This window comes from Bos mutus, chromosome 3, assembly GCF_027580195.1.
Source record: "Bos mutus isolate GX-2022 chromosome 3, NWIPB_WYAK_1.1, whole genome shotgun sequence".
In the NCBI taxonomy this organism is placed as follows: domain Eukaryota; kingdom Metazoa; phylum Chordata; class Mammalia; order Artiodactyla; family Bovidae; genus Bos; species Bos mutus.
The window spans coordinates 47144226-47164778 of record NC_091619.1 but is presented as its reverse complement, the minus strand read 5'-3'; the positions used below and the strand labels follow the sequence as shown (position 1 = coordinate 47164778).

Sequence of the window (20553 nt, the reverse complement as noted above, 5' to 3'; positions counted from 1 at the left end):
AATTATTAAAAATGATTCAGTAAAGAAGAATATTTTAAGGAAGCAAGAAACAGAGGGAAATTTTCTGAAGTGGTATCTTCAAGCAGATGAGAAAGGGGATCTAGTGCAGGGGCTCCCCTTAGAACCACGGACACTTTATCGTATTAAGGTGGAGTGTCCAGTTATGGACACACGCAGCTGAGGGGTAGAGATGGGGTAGATGCTCCCAGAGACTTTCCCATGGCTTCAGTTTTCTCAGAGAAACCAAAAATGAGGTCACTGACTGAGCATGAGGATAGGAAAAAAACTCTTAGACAATTGGAGGAGCAATTATAAACAGTCCAGAAGAAGGGGAGGCGAATAAACTAATGTAGCAGCATGTGAGTTCCTGATATTCACTCTGACTGTATCTTCTTTCTGATTTTTTTTGCTTGCCTTTTTTTCATTTTTTTCCCGTAATAGCTGACGTCCAGCATAAATCTAGAATGCTGAATAAATATTTATTAACTTCACAACTGAAATCATATCTACTTATACCTCAATTACAGCTAAGCAACTGCCTGTTTAATCCTTATAACAGCTATACGTATGGCATTTAGAGCCACGAGACTGGTTGGAATCAACAAGGAAATGAAAAGTAGGTATTAGTATCTTCAGATTTTAAAAGGCCCTGCAAACTCATAACCTGCCTGAGGTTGTTCAGCCGTTAGGAGACAGAAGAGATATATGAATTTCAGTCTGTGTGACTCAGACTCTGTAACCCCTGCTCCGAGTTCATCTTGTCTTCCCTCTTCATGTTTACAGTTAGAGAACGGAGGCCCAGGTGGCTTATCACAAATGTCAAGGCCGAGATTGGACCAGGCCTTCATCCTGTTCAGTGCCCTTTTCACTACCATTCCAGATCAAATCTCATCTTGGGATCCAGTTCCCTAGCATCTGTTAGCTACAGGTGGTGGTAACAGTATTGTAATGTGTTAGTATTATTAACAAAGCAACTGATACTTTGATGAGAGGCTCTTGCCTGCACTAACCTAGCTATCCAGGAGAGGGCAGTCATGTGTGCATAAACACATCTGCCCCACCCACAGTCGTGTTCTAAGCTTCTCCCTGAAGCCAGAGCTCCTTCACAGATTCTTCACAGAACGTTTGCTTAAAGCTGTGGTTATCAAGCAGCAGTTTGTTTACAGACATTTGGGTTGTCTTAACTGGAGGAGGGGAGGGAAGATGCTTCTGGCATCTAATGGGTAGAGGCCAAGAAAGCTGCTTAATGTCCTGCAATGCATAGGGCAACTCCCCCACTTCGCACCCCTAACACTCATGTGATCCAAAATGCCAATTGCTATGTTGAGAGGTTGAAAAACCCTGCCCTAAAGGAAAGTCTGTAAATAGCCTGGTTATTACTGAACCAGAAGAATGAATAGTTGATGGTTTCAGTAAAGATGGTCAAAAACAGTCAAGTGGTCAGTGAATAATATCTGTACCCATTGTGCTTCTTTGAGGAATGCCAGCAGTGTGGTGGCCTGTATGGGTCCTGATGTATCCCTTTTAGCCATCCTCCACTTGCTGACTGCTGCCATCAGTGTGCCAAGCTGGGGTGTGTGTGAATGTGCCATTGGCAGCCCCAGGGAGACACAATCCCTCCTTAGCACCCAAGGCCTTTGTATTTACTTGCCTTTTGTCTGTTGAGGAAATCATCTCTCCTCTTCTTTGGAAACTTCATCCATCCCCAAATCACGTGTGATATGGTAGTCCTGTGCTTGCAAACGCCAGTGTGTCCCCGTCACTGGTGACCCCATGCTTGTTGACTGGCCCCATCACTTCTGCTGTTCCAGAAGCGGCTCTCCAAGTCTCCACTCACCTGATCTACTACATACGTGTGCCTGTCAGTCATGAGGGGCCGCCTCCTTTGGGACTGGGAATGCTTTTCTAAAACACATCCATTTTGGAAATGCGTAAGCATTTATTAGCGCCTTACCTGAAATAGAGATTGCCTCCAAGCCAGTGAATCCAGTGTTCAATAAAATATTAACTTCTGTCTGAACCAAGCTGATCTAGTATTTCTCACAATGTGACTCTTGTTCGGCAGAACACAAAGCAGGAGTTACTAAGAGCAGCCTTCGTCTGTGGAATCAGTTTCTTCTACAGCATGATTATCTTTCCCACCTCCTTTGCCCAGACCCTATTGTGAATGTCTAAAGACACGAATTATGAACCTGAGAGCAATTTATAGCTATGAAAGGAAATATTAGTATGAAACTCTCTTTAAATGTTCTTCAAGTTGTAGGTTTTGCCAGAGACTAAAGTGCATCTTCTTTCTTGCAGTTTGTTTAAAATATACAGCAGGGAACTTCCTTGGTGGTCCAGTGTTTAAGACTGCCTTCCAGTGCCGGGGGTATGGGTTCAATCCCTGATTGGGGAGCTAAGATCCCCTATGCCTCACAGCCAAAAACCCAAAGCGTAAAACAGAAGCAATATTGGAACAAATTCAATAAAGTTTTTTATTGATCCATATAAAAAAATCTAATAAAACAAAACAGAGCAGAGAACATCTAGAAATCAAGTGTAGTTGCGGAACTGAGATTTGGTATGGAATTGAGTTGAATTGCAGAGCCAATTCAAGGGCTTCTTTAGATGAGAGCAAATAAAGCGGGACATAGTCAGTGACTGGTAGAGCATTGCTGGGGTGATCGCACTGGCCTCAGTTTAATATAATATTGTGCTCCTGAAATTTAAGTAATAATCGTCATCACTTGTGGACTGATATTTCTATGGGCCAGTACTCACCAGGTAATCCCATTCTACTCTTTCTTGAATAACCATCAGGAAATGAGTATTACAGATAAGGATACTAACACTCCAAGAGGCCAAATAACTTGCCCCAGGCTACCCAAAAAGGATAAAGCTGACATCTGAATCTAGGAGATTAACACTGAGGCCCACTAGCCATTTTAAATGTACTAGGAGAGTTTGCTCTTGAAATCTGAAATTAATCCTTTTGAACAAATGAAGATTCTTGTCTTTATTGACTCTAAATTTTTGGTGAAGCATGGTTCTATAACATAGGGTTCTATAACACAGCTTTCATCAACATAAGTTTTGTTTACATCACAGAGTGTTGTGATAGAAAAACCACGGGTTTTAGAGTCCACTGTGTCCAGGTTTATATTCTCCCTCCGCTAATTATGAGCAGTGAGACTTTGCAAAAGTTACTTGACTCTTCCAAACCTGTTTTCATATCTGCAAAGTGGAGCGGCCATTAGAAGATAGATCAAGTGTCATCTTATACAAGTTGCCTACCAGTTATCATAATTACCACTATTAATATTATTCATAAGTTAAATGTGGGTTCTCAATTTTAGTTTTGCTATGAATCTTAAGTTATGGTGGGAACTTCAAACTTGACGTTGACATCTGTGTTTCGTGTGATGCCAAAGTCTAGAACTGAGGAAGAATGGCCTCTTGAACTTGCTTCCATACTTAGGAAAACACAGATATAAAGCATGTTTGTGTTTTAAACTTTAGGAGCTGCACAGGTCGTTGAAGGTGGCCAAGTGGAATATAAGCCTCTTTCAGGCATTCGGTATATGTGGTGGTACCATTTAATTGGCCTCATCTGGACCAGTGAATTCATCCTTGCATGCCAACAAATGGCTGTAGCTGGGACGGTGGTGACGTGTTATTTTAACAGGTAGGTCTAGCATGTTACTGCTATTGATTTGCCTATGTGCTTCATGTTGTGTGTCTCAAAAGATATTTTGGAATTTTGACATGACCTCTCAAAAGAGATTGGCAAGAGAAAAAGACTAAGCTCAAAGTTAGGCAGAATGGTGGGATGAATTGAGAGACTGAGATTGAGATATGTACACTATTGATACTATGATAAAATAGATAACGAGAACCTACTGTATAGCTCAGGGGACTCTACTCAGTGCTCTGTGGTGATCTAAATAGGAAGAAAATCCAGCAAAAGAGGGGATAAATGTATACATATAGCTGATTCACTTTGCTGTACAATAGAAAATAACACAGCATTGTAAAGGAATTATACTCCAATAGAAATTAATTTTAAAGAGTTAGGCAAAAAAAATTTGGCAGGATGTTTATTTAGTAGCAAAAAGAAATACTATATCTTGAATCTGTCACATTTCCAACCTCTTTTGCTTTAAGCTAGAAAACCCAAAAAGAAGCCAAACACAGAAGTAATCAAACTGCTTAGAACTGAAAGATATTCAAAAGAAAGGGTTGATTTCTCCTGTAAATATCCATTCTTACTGACTTCAAACTTTAAAAAAATTACTGATCTATTTGGAACACACTTCAGTAAGTCCTATGAGCATCATTTCATCCTATGTAAAATGAGGAGAGTGTTTTCTTTGAAAGCAGTTTTAAATCCTAAGGGAATTGTACGTGACTATAAAATACAATTCATGTTCTTATAGTTAAATGCTAGTGAATTCATTACTTGCTTTTCTGTTCACTATGATGCTTGTTTAAGTGTTTATCCTCCGTTACCTCATCAAAATACTTGAGGACACATGCACGTACGTCTCGACTCTCTACCTCTTTTGTGTTTGTGAGATTCTCCGTGAGGTTCTCCGTGAGGCAGATAAAACCACAGGCAAGAAGGACACAGCCAGTGCAATGACAGGCTTGGACTCAGAACAGGAAGTTTACTTCTGATGGGGCTGGTCCTCCTCTAATGTCGCAGACTAAATGGGCAGAAAAACATGAGAGTTCCTGGGGGCAAGAAAGTCATCTAGGGATGATTCATGCTGTAGAACAATTACCTCCCAACGATAAGCAGTGCTATGGGTTTTATTACAGTGGTGCTGTTGGGAGCCTCCTTCTTTAGAGACCCCGTCAGACACACGAAAGGCTGTAGCCCTTGGCACTGAGAGCCTTTGCGCCTTCGGAGGAGGTGGCGTGTGCTGCTTGCTCCTGAGTACATGAGCAGAGATTATTTAACCAAATTGGCCAGCAGCATGTCACATCTCTCTGACAGCAGTGATTTTGTTCTATTTTAGTAACACAAAATCAAAACATTTTCAGTGAGGACTTTTTATTTAACCTCCAGTGAAGTGTATGTATGTATCTCCTAATGCCTTCCCAACTCTAACTCCCCTCCCCCAAAATCATGAAAAAATGAAGAAAGCATAAACACACAAGGGCAGCAGGAAGCAGGCAATGACAGCAGCTGAGAAATGTGATGGCAATCCAGGCCAGTATTCCTGCCGGGATAATCCCATGAACAGAGGAGCCCGCGGGGTGGTAAAGAGTAGGACATGACTGAGCGCGAACGAATGAACGAAGAAGCATCAGTCAAATTTTGAAAACTCAAGACAGGATGAATGAGCGGTGAGCAGATTGGAGAAGCCTCAAAAAACCTATCTCTGTGCATTTGGTGGGAGAGGAGGCTAATTTGAGCCATGAAAATCTAGAGAGATTCAGGAATTCAGGTGTAAAACATGCTTGCAAAGATTAGTTAAAGGTCTTACTAAGGAGCAGTTAAGCCCCACGGCCCATCCTTCATACCAGCAGATATAAGTTGGGAGCTTTGCTCGCTGGAGAAGTCATCAGAGAGGGCCTGGATGTAGGGTATCTGGCACAGCCAAGGCTGGGACAAAGCTCTACCCTGAAAGAAGGGAGAGCAAGTGGAAGTCTAAGAATCTGCCTGCAATGCAGGAGACCTGGGTTTGATCCCTAGGTTGGAAAAATCCCCTGGAGAAGGAAATGACTACCCTCTCTAGTGTATTCTTGCCTGGAGAATTCCATGGATGGAGGAGCCTGGCAGGCTGCAGTCCATGGGATCACAAAGAGTCAGACACGACTGAGCGACTGACGCTTCACTTTCATTCTACTTGCTACCAATCCACACTCCACAGCTCAGTCTCCAGGATGTTGACAGCCAGGCTGATATTTCTTAGGCATGAGATTATCGGATTCTTCTTTGGAGAAACTATAACCCAAAGCAAAGACTTGCAGATAGTACCACGTGGGGATCCCCCAATGAAATGACCTGATGCCCTGACTCTGAAGCAGATGGTGAAACTCACCAGTCAGCAGTCACCCTTGTATAGAACCTCCAACTCACTCTTTGGTTCCTCATGCTTAAATGTAAACCTATAGCCAGTGATTATTAAAAATTTGAAGAAGCCTGTTGTGAAAGAAAAAGATCAAAATGAACAAAACAAGCAACCAAAAAAATTTAGGAAAAATAGGGGCAATGCAGGCAGCAAAAGAAAACTGCAACAGCAACTCTAATAATATCTTCAGAAAGAACCAAAAAATGTTGCTTTCATAAAATAAGAACCAAGAAAAAAAGAATAGTGAGAGAACAGAAAGACCTCTTTGTTGTTAAAAATATGATTGCAAAAGTGAAAGTTTTCTACTGATGGATTAAAATATAAAGTTGAACTCCTCCAGAAGATAGAACAAAAAGATAAAGAGATGGAAAATAGGAGAAAAAAGATAAAATTTAGGACACCCATCACCTGACTAATATGAGTTCTAGAAATAGAGAACAAAGAAAAAAGGGAGGAAATTGTCAAAATTTCCCAGAGCTGGAGGACATGAGTAAAGAGAAGATCCCAGAAGCTTTAGAGAGAAAGACCACAGGTAAAATATCAAGAACTAGAACCAGTACAAGGTCTATACTCTGAAAACTATAGAACACGAATGAAGGAAATTGAAAATGATACAAATAAATGGAAAGATAACCAGTGTTCATGGATTGGAAGAACTAATATTGTAAAAATATCCATACTATCCAAAGCAATCTACATATTTAATGCAAAACACCCATGACATTTTTCACAGCACTAAAAAAGTCCTAAAATTTATACAAAATTACAGAAGACCCTGACTAGCCAGAGTAATCTTGAAAAAAAGGACAAGTCTGGGGGTTTCACACGCCCTGACTTCAGAATGTACTACAAAGCTGAAGTAATCAAAACTACAGAGCTACAGTGGTATAAAAACAGACACAGAGATCAATGGAACAGAATAGAAAACCCAGAAATAAACCCATGCGCTTATGTTCAGTTAACTTACAGCGAAGGAGGCAAAAATATACAGTGGGGAAAAGAAAGTCTTTTTAATAAGTGTTGCCAGGAAATGGACACCTATGTGTAAAAGAATGAAATTAGAACATTTTCTCATACCAAAATAAACTCAAAATGGATTACAGACCTAAATGTTAGTCCAGAAACCATAAAACTCCCAGAAGGAAACAAGCAGGACACTCTTTGACATAAGTTGTAGTAGTGTGTTTTTGGATCTATTGCTTCAGGCAAAGGAAAGAAAAGCAGAAATAAACAAATTAAGCTTAAAATCTTGTGCACAGCAAAGGAAACCATCAACAAAATGAAAAGACAGCCTACTGAATGGGGAAAATGCTTGTAATTGATACGAGCAATAAGGGGTTAATATCCAAACTATTTATTAATGAAGTCATACAACTCAGTATAAAAAAAGAGAACCCAATTTAACAATGAGAAGAATAGATATTCTTCCAAAGAAAGCATACAGATGGCCAACAAACACATGAAAAGATGCTCAACATTGCTAATCATCAGAGAAATGCACATCGAAACCATGAGATATCCCCTCATGCCTGTCAGAATGGCTACTGTCACAAGGACCACAAATGTTGGCAAGGACATGAAAAAAAGGGAGCCCGAGTACACTGTTGGCGGGAGTGTAAATTGATGCAGCCCCTGTGGAAAATAGTGTGGGGGTTCCTTAAAACTTGAAAATAGAATTGCTGTTTGAATGAATGCCACTGCTGGGTATACAGCCAAAGGAAATGAAAACACTAATTCAAAAGATATATACTGCCTCACCACCCACAGTGTTCAGGCAGCTTTATTTACAATAGTCAAGTCATGGAAGCTACCTAAGTGTCCATCAGTAGATGAATAGATAAAGAAGATGTGGTATATTTATACAATGGAATATTAACCATAGAAAAAGGATGAAATTTTGCTATTTTGCAACAATATGGTTGGACCTGGAGGGCATTAGACTTAGTGAAATAAATTAGAGAACTACAAATACTATATGTTATCCTTTAAATGTGGAATCTAAAAAATAATATGACAAAATGGAAACAGAATCACAGATTTAGAGAATAAACTAGTGATTTCCATCTGGGAGAGGGAAGTGGACAGAGTCAGGGAAAGGATAGGAAACCAAGAGGCACAACTACTGTGTGTACTATAATAAGCTGTATATTGACCACCGTGTGTACTATAAATAAGCTGTATATTGACTACCGTGCATACTGTAATAAGCTGTGTATTGACTACTGTGTATACTATAAATAAGCTGTATATTGTACAATACAGGGGATACAGCCAATATTTTAAAATAACTCAAGTGAAGTATGATCTTTAAAAATATTGAAACACTGTGTCATACATCTGAAACCAGTATTATAAATCAACTACACTTCAATAAAAAAATAAATTTAAAAAGAACTAGAATGGAATCTGATGTTCAACAGCAACTCTGAACCAGGGAGATAGTAGGACAAAACTACCAAAATCCTGAGAAATGATTATTTCCAACGTAGAATTCTATACCTATTTGTACTATCAGTCAAAGATAAAGGAAGATAAAGTCCTATTCAGGCATGCAATATCTCAAAAGATTTCCTCACCATATCCTTTCTCCTCTGAAACTAGTGAGTAAACGAGGTGGGAAAAAACATGAGTTTTAGGAAATGGGCTCCAACACTGTGAGGAAGAGAAGGGAATTTCCAGGAGGGTAGGTATTTAGCAGGTATAGAAAACCTCCAGTCCAAGGAGGAGCAAGAGAGCAGTGGGCTCCAGGAGGGATGCCTCCAAGAAAAAATAAAAAGGAAACGTAGAGAATATCAGATATGTTGTTTGAATATGTGGAGAAAAAGAATTATACTTTGATGAAGCATTTGGTGAAGCATGTGGAAAACCACGCAAATAAAAAATGTGAATTTTTTTTTTTTTTAAATAGAAAGTACTTTTATTCAGTATTACTTCCTCCCAGGTAGTGTTGTATTATAGGAGCTAAGAATAAAATGATAGAGAAACAAAATCCCTGCTCTGAGTAGGTTACATTCTGATGTGAAAACACTGTATGTTCTTTTATATATATATATATTTTTTAATTTAATTTTATTTTGTGAAATATTAACTTAAAAGTCAAAAAGCTATAAAGAAAATATAATCAGAATACACTGTTTCGAACAGTTGTGAATGTTATTTATGTACTGATAATGTAAGCCCTAAACATTAATTAAAACATTCTCAGTGGTGAAAGATTGAAAATTTTTTCTCTAAGATCAGGAACAAGACAGGAGTGCCCACCCTTACCATTCCTATTCAACATAGCACTGGAAGACCTAGCCAGAGCAATCAGGCAAGAAAACGAGGAAAAAATACATACGAATCACAAAGAAAGAAGAAAAATTGCCTTTGTTTGCAGGTAATATGACTTTATTAATATATAAAGAAAATTCTAAAAACTTCATCAAAAAAACTGTTAGACTAATCAATGAATTCAGTAAAGGTACAGGATACAAAGCATTCAGAAAACAGTTGCATTTCTCTAACAGCAAAATATCTGAAGAAGAAATAAAGAAGACAGTCTCATTCACACTGGCATTGAAAACAATAAAATACTTAGGAATGAATTTAAGGAGATGAAAGCTCTGTATACTGAAAAGTATAAGACTGATGAAAGACACAAACAAATGGAAATATATCCTGTGTTCATGGATCAGAAGAATTAATATTGTTAAAATATCCTTATTACCCAAAGCCATGTATAAATTCAGTGCATTCCCTGTCAACCTTTCAGTTATATTTTCCACAGAAATAGAAAAATTCTAAAATTTGTATCACAAAAGAGCCCAAATAGCCAAAGCAATTCTAAGAAAGAAGAACACATCTGGAGGCATCGTCTGTCCTGATTTCAAACTATACCACAAAACAGTATGGGACTGGCGTAAAAATAGACCCATAGCTCATTGGAAGAGAACCGAGATCCTAGAGAGGGGAAAGGATAATCTCTTCAATAAACAGTTCTGGAAAAACTGGATAACAACATGAAGAATAAAATTAAACCCCTGTATTACACGGTTCACAAGAATTAATTCAAAATGGTTTAAAGACTCAAACATAAGAACTGAAGTCCCTAAACTCCTCTGAGAAAACATAAGGGAAAAGCTCCTTTACATCAGTCTTAGAAATGATTTTTCACATATGACACCAAAAGCACAAGCCACAACAGCAAAAATTAGTGAGATTACATCAAACTAAAAAGTTCTACACAATAAAAGAACCAATCAACAAAATGAAAAGACAGCTTATGAAATGGGAGAAAATATTTGCAAACCATTTGTCTGATAAGGAGTTAATACCAAAATATATATATAACTCCTATAACTCCACAGTAAAAAAAAAAAAAAAAATTCAGTTAAAAAAGGGGCAGAGAAGCAGAACTTCCTTTCCAAAGAAGATACAAAAAAGAGGCACATGAAAATGTGCTCGACATCACTAATCATCAGGGAATACATATCAAAACCACGATTAGATCCCCCCTTATGCCTGTTAGAATGGCTGTCATCAAAAAGACAAGAGGTGCCTAAGGTCGGCAAGGATGTAGAGAAGAGGGAACCCTCCTTCACTGTGGGGTGGGGTGTGCAAATTTGGTATACAGCAATTATGGAAACTGACAGTATGGAGGCTCCTCAAAAAATTAAAATCAGAACCATAGGATCCAACAATCCCACTTCTTAGGTATATATAGAAAGGAAATGAAAAAAGAATCTTGAAGAAATGTCTTCACGCCTGTGTTCATTGTAGCAGTATTCACAATAGCCAAGACACGGGAACAACCTCAGTGTCCATCGAAGGGTGAATAGATGAAGAAGATTTGGTGTATATAATGGAATATCATTTAGCCGTGAGAAAGAAGGACATCGTGCCATTTAAAATAACACGAATGGACCTTGAGTCCAATATGCCAAGGGATACGTCATAGAAAAACAAAAAGGGATGATACCACTTACATGTCGAATCTAAAAAAGCTGAACTAATGGAAACAGGTAGAATGGTAGTTGCCCGGGAGTGGGGTAGGAGAGAAGGGGAGGTAGGGATTACGGACACAAACTTCTAGTTAGAGGATGAGTAGTTCTGGGGATCTAACTACAGCATGATAATTGTGGTTAACAATACTGTGTTATATACTTGAAAGCTGCTAAAAGAAGAGACCTTAAATGTTCTCACCACAAAAAGAAGAAATGGTTAATTATATGAGGTGATGGAGGCATAAGCTAATGCTAAGATAGTAATCATTTTGCGAAATATATGTGGATCAAATCAACACATTGTACACCTTGGACTTACATGCTGTTACATGTCGATTATATCTCAGTAAAACTGGGGAGAAATCTTTTAGAGCTTCAGTATAATTATACTGAGAAAAAGAGGAGTGGGGAAATGAGTGTACTTGGGAGTTTAAGCTGCCAAGGAGAATGAAACCTGTGTCTTCTGTAGTGGGAAGTCAGTAGACATTCTCTGAGAATGAAAAAAATGAAGAAATTTCAGTAAGAACAAGTAATTTAGGAGTGTGAAGGTGGGTTCCAGAAGAAACAGCTAAAATATTGCCTCTAGGGAGAGACAATTAGTGGTGGAGAAAAAAAACTGCTGTTTTTCCTGTTACACCTAGCAGTGCTATTTGACTTTTTAAGATATTTCACATATTTGATAAAAATAAACTAATTTAAAATAAAGTGCATACTGACTTATTTTTAGCACTGCTATTTCATTTATTAAAGAGTTCTGCATTCTTTTTGACTGTGTGCTAATTTTGAAACCTCAAGGTTTTCCCTTATCTCAGGGCTTATAATTCTTTAATCTCATGTTCCAGTCTGCATGCAGGGTGAGAATTAAATATAGCCAGAGTGCATTCATCTCTGTCATTCATTTAAGCAGTAAGAGGGATGAAGAGGTCATCCAGGGAGCATCAAGTACCAGGACATGGGCATCCTGTGTAATTTCCCTTTTACCACCATTTGCTTGAATTTCAGAGAGGTCAACTGAGAGCCATAAAGATGGGGCTGGGGTGGATAGGAAGGAGCCAGCACTGCTCAGTTTGGAGAAGGGACGCTTGAGTCATGACTTCATCGCTTGCAAGTATACAGAAGATGGTTTCCAGCTGCTTTGGATTTGCTGAGGAGGAAGTGAGGAAGTGGATTCACAGCTGAGCCTAAGGAATTTCGGTAGGAGACACATGAGTTTGCTAACCCTGACAAGAGCTGCTGAGGACCTGTTCTTCATAACAAAGAGTTTCCCTTTTCTTTGGGATTGGATAAATGGACCTCACAGCTTCCCCCACAGTCCTCCCAACTTCATCTTGCAGTGATTCTGCTGAAAGAAATGTCAGGAAAGGACGAGGTCTCTTCAGGGACACACCACGCTCCTTTGCCCAGGACCAGACTGACAGTGGAGGCCAAGCATCCTGTGCAGCCTGATCCTTGTCCAGGAGCCGCAACACAGAATGAATTATCCATGCTGTTGAAGAGTTCTCAGTGAGCACTCGACTGGATCTAACCAGAACTAAAACGTGCCTCCAAGATTCCTAAGTTTCTGGAGTAAGTTATGTTGAAGCAAATCATAGCTGCAAAATAGCACTTAGATACTATGACCCAAAGGCGTTACAGACATAGGTGAACGAGAGCATTAAACGCTTTGCACAGGACTTCCCTGATGGTCCAAGGGTTAAGAATCCGCTGGCCAGTGCAGGGGACGTGGGTTTGATCCCTGGTCCAGGAAGATCCCCACGTACCACAGAGTAGTCGAGCCCTGTGTGCCACAGCTAATGAGCCTGTGTGCCTAGAGCTTGTGCTCTGCAACAAGAGAAGCCGCCGCAATGAAGAGTGGTCCCTTCATAGTCGCTCGTCGCAACTAGAGAAAGCCTGCGTGCTGCTGTGAAGATCCAACACAGCCATAAATAAATAAAAATGTTTAAAAAGTAGTGCTTAAAAAAAAAAATGGTTTGCCCAGGGACTTGAGCTGATACTGTGTCCTGGGACCTCCTGGCTCCATCACACAGAGCCAGGCACCTTCAGCACTCAGAGCAGCCACAAGTTTAAACCTAGAGGAGCTGGGTGTGTTGGGGACATCCTGGAGTCTCCTGCTCTCCCCAACTGCCCGGGGCCTTCCTAGTGCCATTACCCACAGAACCCAGCGAAAGGTGCCCAGCATGCAGTACTCCCTGTAGACAGAAGCGGAAGCCCACCAGGAGACTGTGGCATCCTCATAAGCCCATCACTGAGCTGCTCAGTAATGTCCCTCGCGGCACTGTGGTCCCAAACTCCAGTTCTCAAAATGTGGTGAAGTATTAGTTTAAGCTTCACTAGGTGTAACCAAAGCCTTTTCCTGAAGGCAGGTTTTGCTGCTTGTGAAGAGATGAAGGCCCCAGGGACATGCACAGCAGAGAAGGGGTGACAGGGTAATATAACCTTTGAATGTGGATAAGAGTCTAGGGCAGGAAGATGGTGTCTCCGAGAGCCCCCAATGATTGACCCTTTCCTGTAAGGTGGTATTTAGTTCTTAGGGTGGGGTGTTGAGTGAGTTCTGGCTCCACAGGCTGGCCTGGTTTGTGAGCTGGCCCTCTTTTCAGATTTTCTCTCCCAAGTGGTAAGTCAGCTTCTGGAACATCTACGTCTTCTTCCAGCCAAGCCCAAAAGCGTCTGGAGCCATCACCGGGATGTGACACGGATGAGCGCCATCCAGACAGTGCAGACACCACCCTGCCTTAAGTGGTCAATTCCATCCCTGTGAAACCTCAGAAAACGGATGCCTAAGCCCAAACTTCAGTACCTGGAGGACCAGCCCTTGAGGCCTGTGAATCACTTGTTTCCGTATCAGATGGAGAGCAAGCACTGCCCTCGTCTGCCTGCATCCCTGCTTGAGAACCAGTCAGTTCTAAGGCACATGGATCTCCTCAATGGGAAAGTAAACAGTCTTCCTCTTAAAAAAAAAAAAAAAAAAAAAAAAGGACCGAGGAAAGGGAAAAAAAATGTGTCAGATTTTCCTGGCTGTGCTACTTTTCTAGTTTATCAGATCTAAGTGAATTCATATCAGCAATAGCTTCCCTGGCATTTCCTATTTTCAACAATATTGAGTTGAAACACACATCGCCCTTTTTGTGGGACGACTGGATTGCAGCTACTCTGCTCCCAATATTACTTTCATGTTCTCTCTTCCTTCCTGGATGATTTAAATAACAGCAAAATGTGGCCATTGCCAGCTCTTGAAACATTTCTGGCTGCATTCCTTTTCCTCCCTGAAAACCTAGGCTCTGGTCAAAACCTTAATTCATAGTGACTTATTAGCAACCAGAGCGAGCTGTAGAATAATCCATTATGAAGAAAGCAAGCCTCCCTTGGAGCTTCTCGGAAAGGGCCTCACTTTCTAGAACTGGCCTCAGTGGGCCAGGGGAGGGGTGACATCAGCCCTCAGGCCTTTGTTTTATCTTTCAGGTGTGGGGGAGGGGGAAGAAAGATGTGCCCATTCTGTTCTTTTTCACTTTTTTTCCCTGCCTGTGAAACTGACTTTCGCATTCTTGAGAGCTGTGTCATGACAAGTCCCGTAAATGATTCACAGTGAGGTGACCTTTACAGAACGGAGGAGAAATCAGCTGGGTTTCAGGAGCTGGGGAAGCCAGAACTCTTCCTCCCTCTGCTGTGAGCCGGATACTCTGGCTGCCAATCCTGGTCATGTGATGTGGTAGTGATTTTCATCACCAAGCTAATACTGGCAATATTTACAGATGAAAGTGTGTAATTTAAACCTAGGGGATTATTATATAATTAAACTTCTGAAACTGAAAATGGGATCAATACCCAATTTAATGGATTGGTGGAGGTGGTTAGGTGTTGTAAAGAGGAAAACTTGTTCACCTCATCAGAATGTTTTAAAATTTTCTCTTCTTTGTTTGTAACATTGAATACCACCAGAAATATTTCTTAACTTAGTCCAAGAAATAATTTAACCTTAGCTAGCAAGGAGTATAAAAATTTTGCCAAATGCAGATGGCGTCACTGCTTTCTAAATTGTTAGTACCGTAGATGATTTGAACCAGAGACAAGTTTTTTTGTTTCTTTCTAAATAGTGTTTTTTAAAATGCTGTCTTTTTTTCTCCTGTTCCCAGAAATAAAAGTGACCCTCCTGATCGCCCGATCCTTTCATCTCTCTCCATTCTTTTCTGCTACCATCAGGGAACAGTTGTCAAAGGGTCATTTTTAATCACTGTGGTGAGGATTCCAAGAGCCGTTCTCATGTACGTGTATAACACTCTGAAAGAGAAGGTAAGGCAACACGTTAAAACAGAGTGTGCTCTGTGTTTGGGTCACAGAAAAGTGAATCACTGGAGAATTGCACTGGGTCCCAGGACAGGAATGTGACCTGTGCCAGGGGCCATTCAGAAAGCTCCAATGGGCTTCAGGTCCCATCCGCACCCCACCCCCAGCAACCTTCCTGTCCAGCTCCCTGTTTTGTTTAAGTTTGTTGGATTTTCTCCAACATGGTGGCACAGGTGGTGTAGGGAGGACATAGTTCTTAGCTTGCTGGGTTTTCTTCCTATTTAAATGCTGAACAAATGGGAGAAATTCTTAAGATGAAATTTAAGCAAGGTTTTATGGATATTTATCATGCTTTTTTAAAGAAAGAAAAATATACCGTAAGATGAGGAGATTTCCCCAGCTTCTGTGTCTCCTGGAGGGTGTCAGGGGAAGTTAGTTGCATGTGCCTGTGTGCGCGTTCATGCTTAATAGTGAGAAACGGGCAAGCTGACCTAAATCTCAGCTCAAAAGACAGAAAACTGTGGGGCTTTTGTGCCTGGGGGTTTTTCTTCTCCCTGGTTTTAATTTCCATGCACATTTGGTTATGAATGCCAGTGGAAACCAAAACACCAGGAAAACAGCTGTTCTCGTGGTATTTCTGGCCTGCCAAATAAGGAAAGGTTGGATTTTTCCCAACTTTTCTGTTCTCACACAATGTTAGTTTCCCCACCCCCCCATCCCCACCTCTGTGTTGGTGACTTGGTCAGAGTTTGATAGAGTCCAGCCATTTGGGCATAGGTATGTGCTTTTAGTAAACGGGGAAAGTTTTACATGTGGATTCGTAAATGATACTTTAGAATTGTTTTTGTTTGCTCTTTTGAGCAGAAATCTGAATTGTTGAAGATTTCGATCAGTCAGTGTTAGTTGCTCAGCTGTATTCGATTCTTTGTGACCCCATGGACAGTAGCCTGTCAGGCTCCTCTGTCCATGTTCTCCAGGCAAGAATATTGGAGTGGATTGCCATTTCCTTCTCCAGAGATTCTTCCCAACCCATGGATCAAACCCAGGTATCCTGCATTGCAGGCAGATTCTTTACCATCTGAGCCACCAGGGAAGCCCAATCAAGATTTAATTGTAAATCAAGATTTAAGATTAGTATATTAATTAAGAGCAGTTGATTGGCTTTCATATAAAATTATCTAGCTTCCTTACCTTGAAATGCACACTAAGCCATCACCCCGATCAGAGAGTATTTTCTGTTAAATATTGCTTAACTACGTGTTTGTGACTTAAAGAGACATTTCACCATCCAGGATAAATCTAGCTACTCTGGCTGTTGCATTTTGAAATCAATCCTTCAATTTTAGGAAACTTGGAGAAAGATTTCTTGAAGAACAGAGCAACTTTTTATTTCAGGTAGATTCATATAGTTTATATATATTAAATATATTCATATATGTATATCATGCTCTGCTTAGTCGCTCAGCATCTGCCTACAATGTGGGAGACCTGGGTTCAATCCCTGGGTCGGGAAGATCTCCTCAAGAAGGAAATGGCAACCCACTCCAGTATTCTTGCCTGGAAAATCCCATGGATGGAGGAGCCTGGTAGGCTACAGTCCATGGGGTTGCAGAGTTGGACACAACTAAGCGACTTCACTCACTCACTCATGGACTATAGCCCAACAGGCTCCTCTGTGTATGGGATTTCCCAGGCAAGAATACCAGAGTGGGTTGCCATTTCCTCCTCCAGGGGATCTTCCTAACCCAGGGATCAAACCTGCATCTCCTGTGGCTCCTGCATTGCAGGTGGATTCTTTACCTCTGAGCCATCAGGGAAGCCCTCATATATGTATATATGCATGTGTTATGGCATAAAGTGAAGAGGAACTCAAAAGCCTCTTGATGAAAGTGAAAGTGGAGAGTGAAAAAGTTGGCTTAAAGTTCAACATTCAGAAAACGAAGATCATGGCATCTGGTCCCATCACTTCATGGGAAATAGATGGGGAAACAGTGGAAACAGTGTCAGACTTTATTTTTGGGGGCTCCAAAATCACTGCAGATGGTGACTGCAGCCAGGAAATTAAAAGACACTTACTCCTTGGAAGGAAAGTTATGACCAACCTAGATAGCATATTCAAAAGCAAAGACATTACTTTGCCAACAAAGGTTCGTCTAGTCAAGGCTATGGTTTTTCCAGTGGTCATGTATGGATGTGAGAGTTGGACTGTGAAGAAGGCTGAGCACCGAAGAATTGATGCTTTTGAACTGTGGGGTTGGAGAAGACTCTTGAGAGTCCCTTGGACTGCAAGGAGATCCAACCAGTCCATTCTGAAGGAGATCAGCCCTGGGATTTCTTTGGAAGGAATGATGCTAAAGCTGAAACTCCAATACTTTGGCCACCTCATGCAAAGAGTTGACTCATTGGAAAAGACTCTGATGCTGGGAGGGATTGGGGGCAAGAGGAGAAGGGGACGACAGAGGAGGAGATGGCTGGATGGCATCACTGACTCGATGGATGTGAGTCTGGGTGAACTCTGGGAGTTGGTAATGGACAGGGAGGCCTAGCGTGCTGCGATTCATGGGGTCACAAAGAGTCGGACACGACTGAGCGACTGATCTGATCTGATCTGATCTGATACATTAGTACTAGATAATCATAAGTTAATAAACATCAGGGAACTCACTGTACCCCCCAAAGCTAGGCACCTTAAACTCTTTGGGGAAACAGCTTCCATAAATCTAACCGTCAATGGGTCAGCCTCTCTGGCTGAAGTCTAAGAGGTTATTTCTCACTTCCTAGATCCCATAAGGACTAAGAGGTCAAACTCCCTTTTAGTGATGTCACGGTTGGAGAAATGTGTCCTTTCTTAGGTTAAAAAAAATAGTCTTCCTCAGCAGCCATACAGCCCCATACTGTATCTGCAGTATAAGCATTTCATACGGCCACTGTGAGATCCTTCTTACATTAAATGGCTCATTCACAACCATAGCCAGGCTGAAAAGGATGCAGGTCAGATTTCATCTAGTGGAATTAACACTGGGACAAGAAAATGTCTATATAAGGCTAAGTTGTCCCTGGGGTCCTAATAGAAAACTATTTCAGGATTGTTTTCAGGGATTCTCCCCCACCCCCACCCCAGTCTGGGCAGTAAGATACATTTAATCACCCCTTCCCCCAACAAGTTTTATTAATTCATCCATTCTTGAGTTATACACAAATTCAAGTTGTATTTCAAAGGACTAACTTATCCCCCAAAATTTAACCCTGAAAGTCTTAATATGGGATGTTTTTCCAAAAAATTAAACCTGATTTTTTTGTGTGTGTGGACACATAACTAGTATCTACAATGCATTAGTTTTATTGTCTGTGGGATGTGAATTTCACATGAATATAAACTATGGTTTGAAAAAGCAGAGTTTATGATTGAAGACACTTAGGAAAACATGAAGAAAGAGAGGTTTTTTTTTTTTTTTTTTTACTAGAACCAAAAGGTCTGGTTCACCTTTGCTAGTAAAAACAGGCTAATCCATTTCCCTTTCTGCTGAACTCAACAGCACTCCTAACAGGTAAGCCCACAGAAGAGAACCCTTGCTCATCAGTATAGTAATGATAGTAATTAGTAGTAGCAGTAGCACATACAGAATAGAAGAACTTCTGTACCCATGAGAATTGCTGTGGTGCTTCTCCAGGTACACAGATCTCCAAGTAGGAACAGGGTGTGCTGGAAGACACTTCTGTTGGCCTCTTTCCTGTGCTGTTGGTGACACTGTTCCTTTCTTTCTGAACTGACCCAGCAGGACGGTGCCTTGTCCAGGTGCATGTCCCAGTGCTGCTGCTGCTGTTTCTGGTGTCTGGACAAGTGCTTGCGCCATCTCAACCAGGTACGTCTCCCGCGCCGGGGACATGGTGTGAGGGCCTGCCAGTGGGCACTGTCTCTTAGGCCAGGGGTTAGCCAGTTTTTCTGTAAAGGCCAGATTGTGTAAAAGTTTTCAGGTTTTGGGTCATTTGGGTCTTGGTCACAGCTACTCAGCTCTGGTGCCGCAGCAGAAAAGCAACCACAGACAGGATGTAACTGGATGGGCCTGAGTGCGTTCTAGCAGAACTTATGGGCGCTGAAATCTGAATTTTATTTTTTGTTTTTGCTCCCCTGTGTCTTTGTTGTAGTGCCAGGGCTTAGTTGCCCTGCAGCATGTGGGATCTTAGTTCCTTGACCAGGGATCAAACCCACATCCCCTGCATTGGAAGGTAGATTCTTAACTGCTGGATCACCAGGGAAGTGCCTGAAATCTGAATTTTATATTTTTTATGTGTCAAGACATATTCTCCTTATTTTTAATTTCTCCAACTTTTTAACAGAATTATTCTTAGCTCTGACCTGAGGGAAGCAGAGATGGATGGATGGATCTGGTTCCTTGGCTGTCATCTGCAGTCCTTTACCTTAGAACCTTAGGTCGTTAATACAAGTCTTCAAATTCTGAAAGAAATGTGTCTCTCTTTCAAAAAAAAAAAAAAGGAGGCTTTAGAAACTCTAATACATGCATATGTGTCAACTGAGAGCTAATTTTCAATGTCTTCTCCAAGAACTATAATTTTCCTGAAATAGGAAAAGGACTGCCTCCCTAATTTTTATATATTTCACCAGCCTTTCACTTTCAAGCTATAAATATTCCTTTAAAAATCAGAAAAATTATATACTGTGATTGTTTGAATTTCAGATTTTTTTCCTCCTGAGTCTTTCAAACCGGTGGAAAACTAGATATGTATTTTATTTTTCTGTTGATAATTTAGGAAATTTTAATAACCCTTAGTCAAATTTACACAAAGCAGTATTTTTGTAAGTCAGCAGGCTGTTTTATAATTTAAATGTTCACAGTACTCGCTTAGAAAAGTACTTCTTATTTTTGCCCCTCTTCCTAATAAATGTACCAGTAGAAGTAAAGGGACTAATTAGACCATCTATGTTTAATGTCTTATAAATGGTGTTAAGAATACCTTTCATTATTCGGGGGAGATTGTAGTCTTCTTCTAGTAAACCCTATATTTAAAGCTCTTCTTAAGACTCTTGGCATACATTTTAGAGTGTGTTTAGCTTTCACTTGGATCACATCAAGCAAGCATGTATAAAGCACAGTAAAATACTATTGCACCTTTCAGAATGGTAGGTCCCGTAGCAAGTCAAGCCAGACCCTGTGAATGTCTTGTCACAGTGTAATGTACAAGCCTGTCTCCCCTAGAACTCTGTG

At 40.7% G+C, this 20553-nt stretch overlaps 1 protein-coding gene across 11 annotated transcripts in view; it reads left to right on the top strand.

The window, feature by feature from the left end:
* The window catches only part of SLC44A3 (solute carrier family 44 member 3), an 86388-nt gene that overhangs the window by 41605 nt on the left and 24230 nt on the right, over positions 1-20553 (top strand). For 6 of the 11 annotated variants that reach the window (XM_070367635.1, XM_070367637.1, XM_070367646.1 and 3 more), the window contains 4 exons: positions 3502-3667; positions 9298-9441; positions 15178-15334; positions 19105-19191. In XM_070367635.1, the coding sequence (XP_070223736.1) occupies positions 3502-3667; positions 9298-9441; positions 15178-15334; positions 19105-19191 (554 nt within the window). The remainder of the gene's footprint in view (positions 1-3501; positions 3668-9297; positions 9442-15177; positions 15335-19104; positions 19192-20553) is intronic. The other 5 variants (XM_070367639.1, XM_070367643.1, XM_070367638.1 and 2 more) reach the window with 3 other exon arrangements.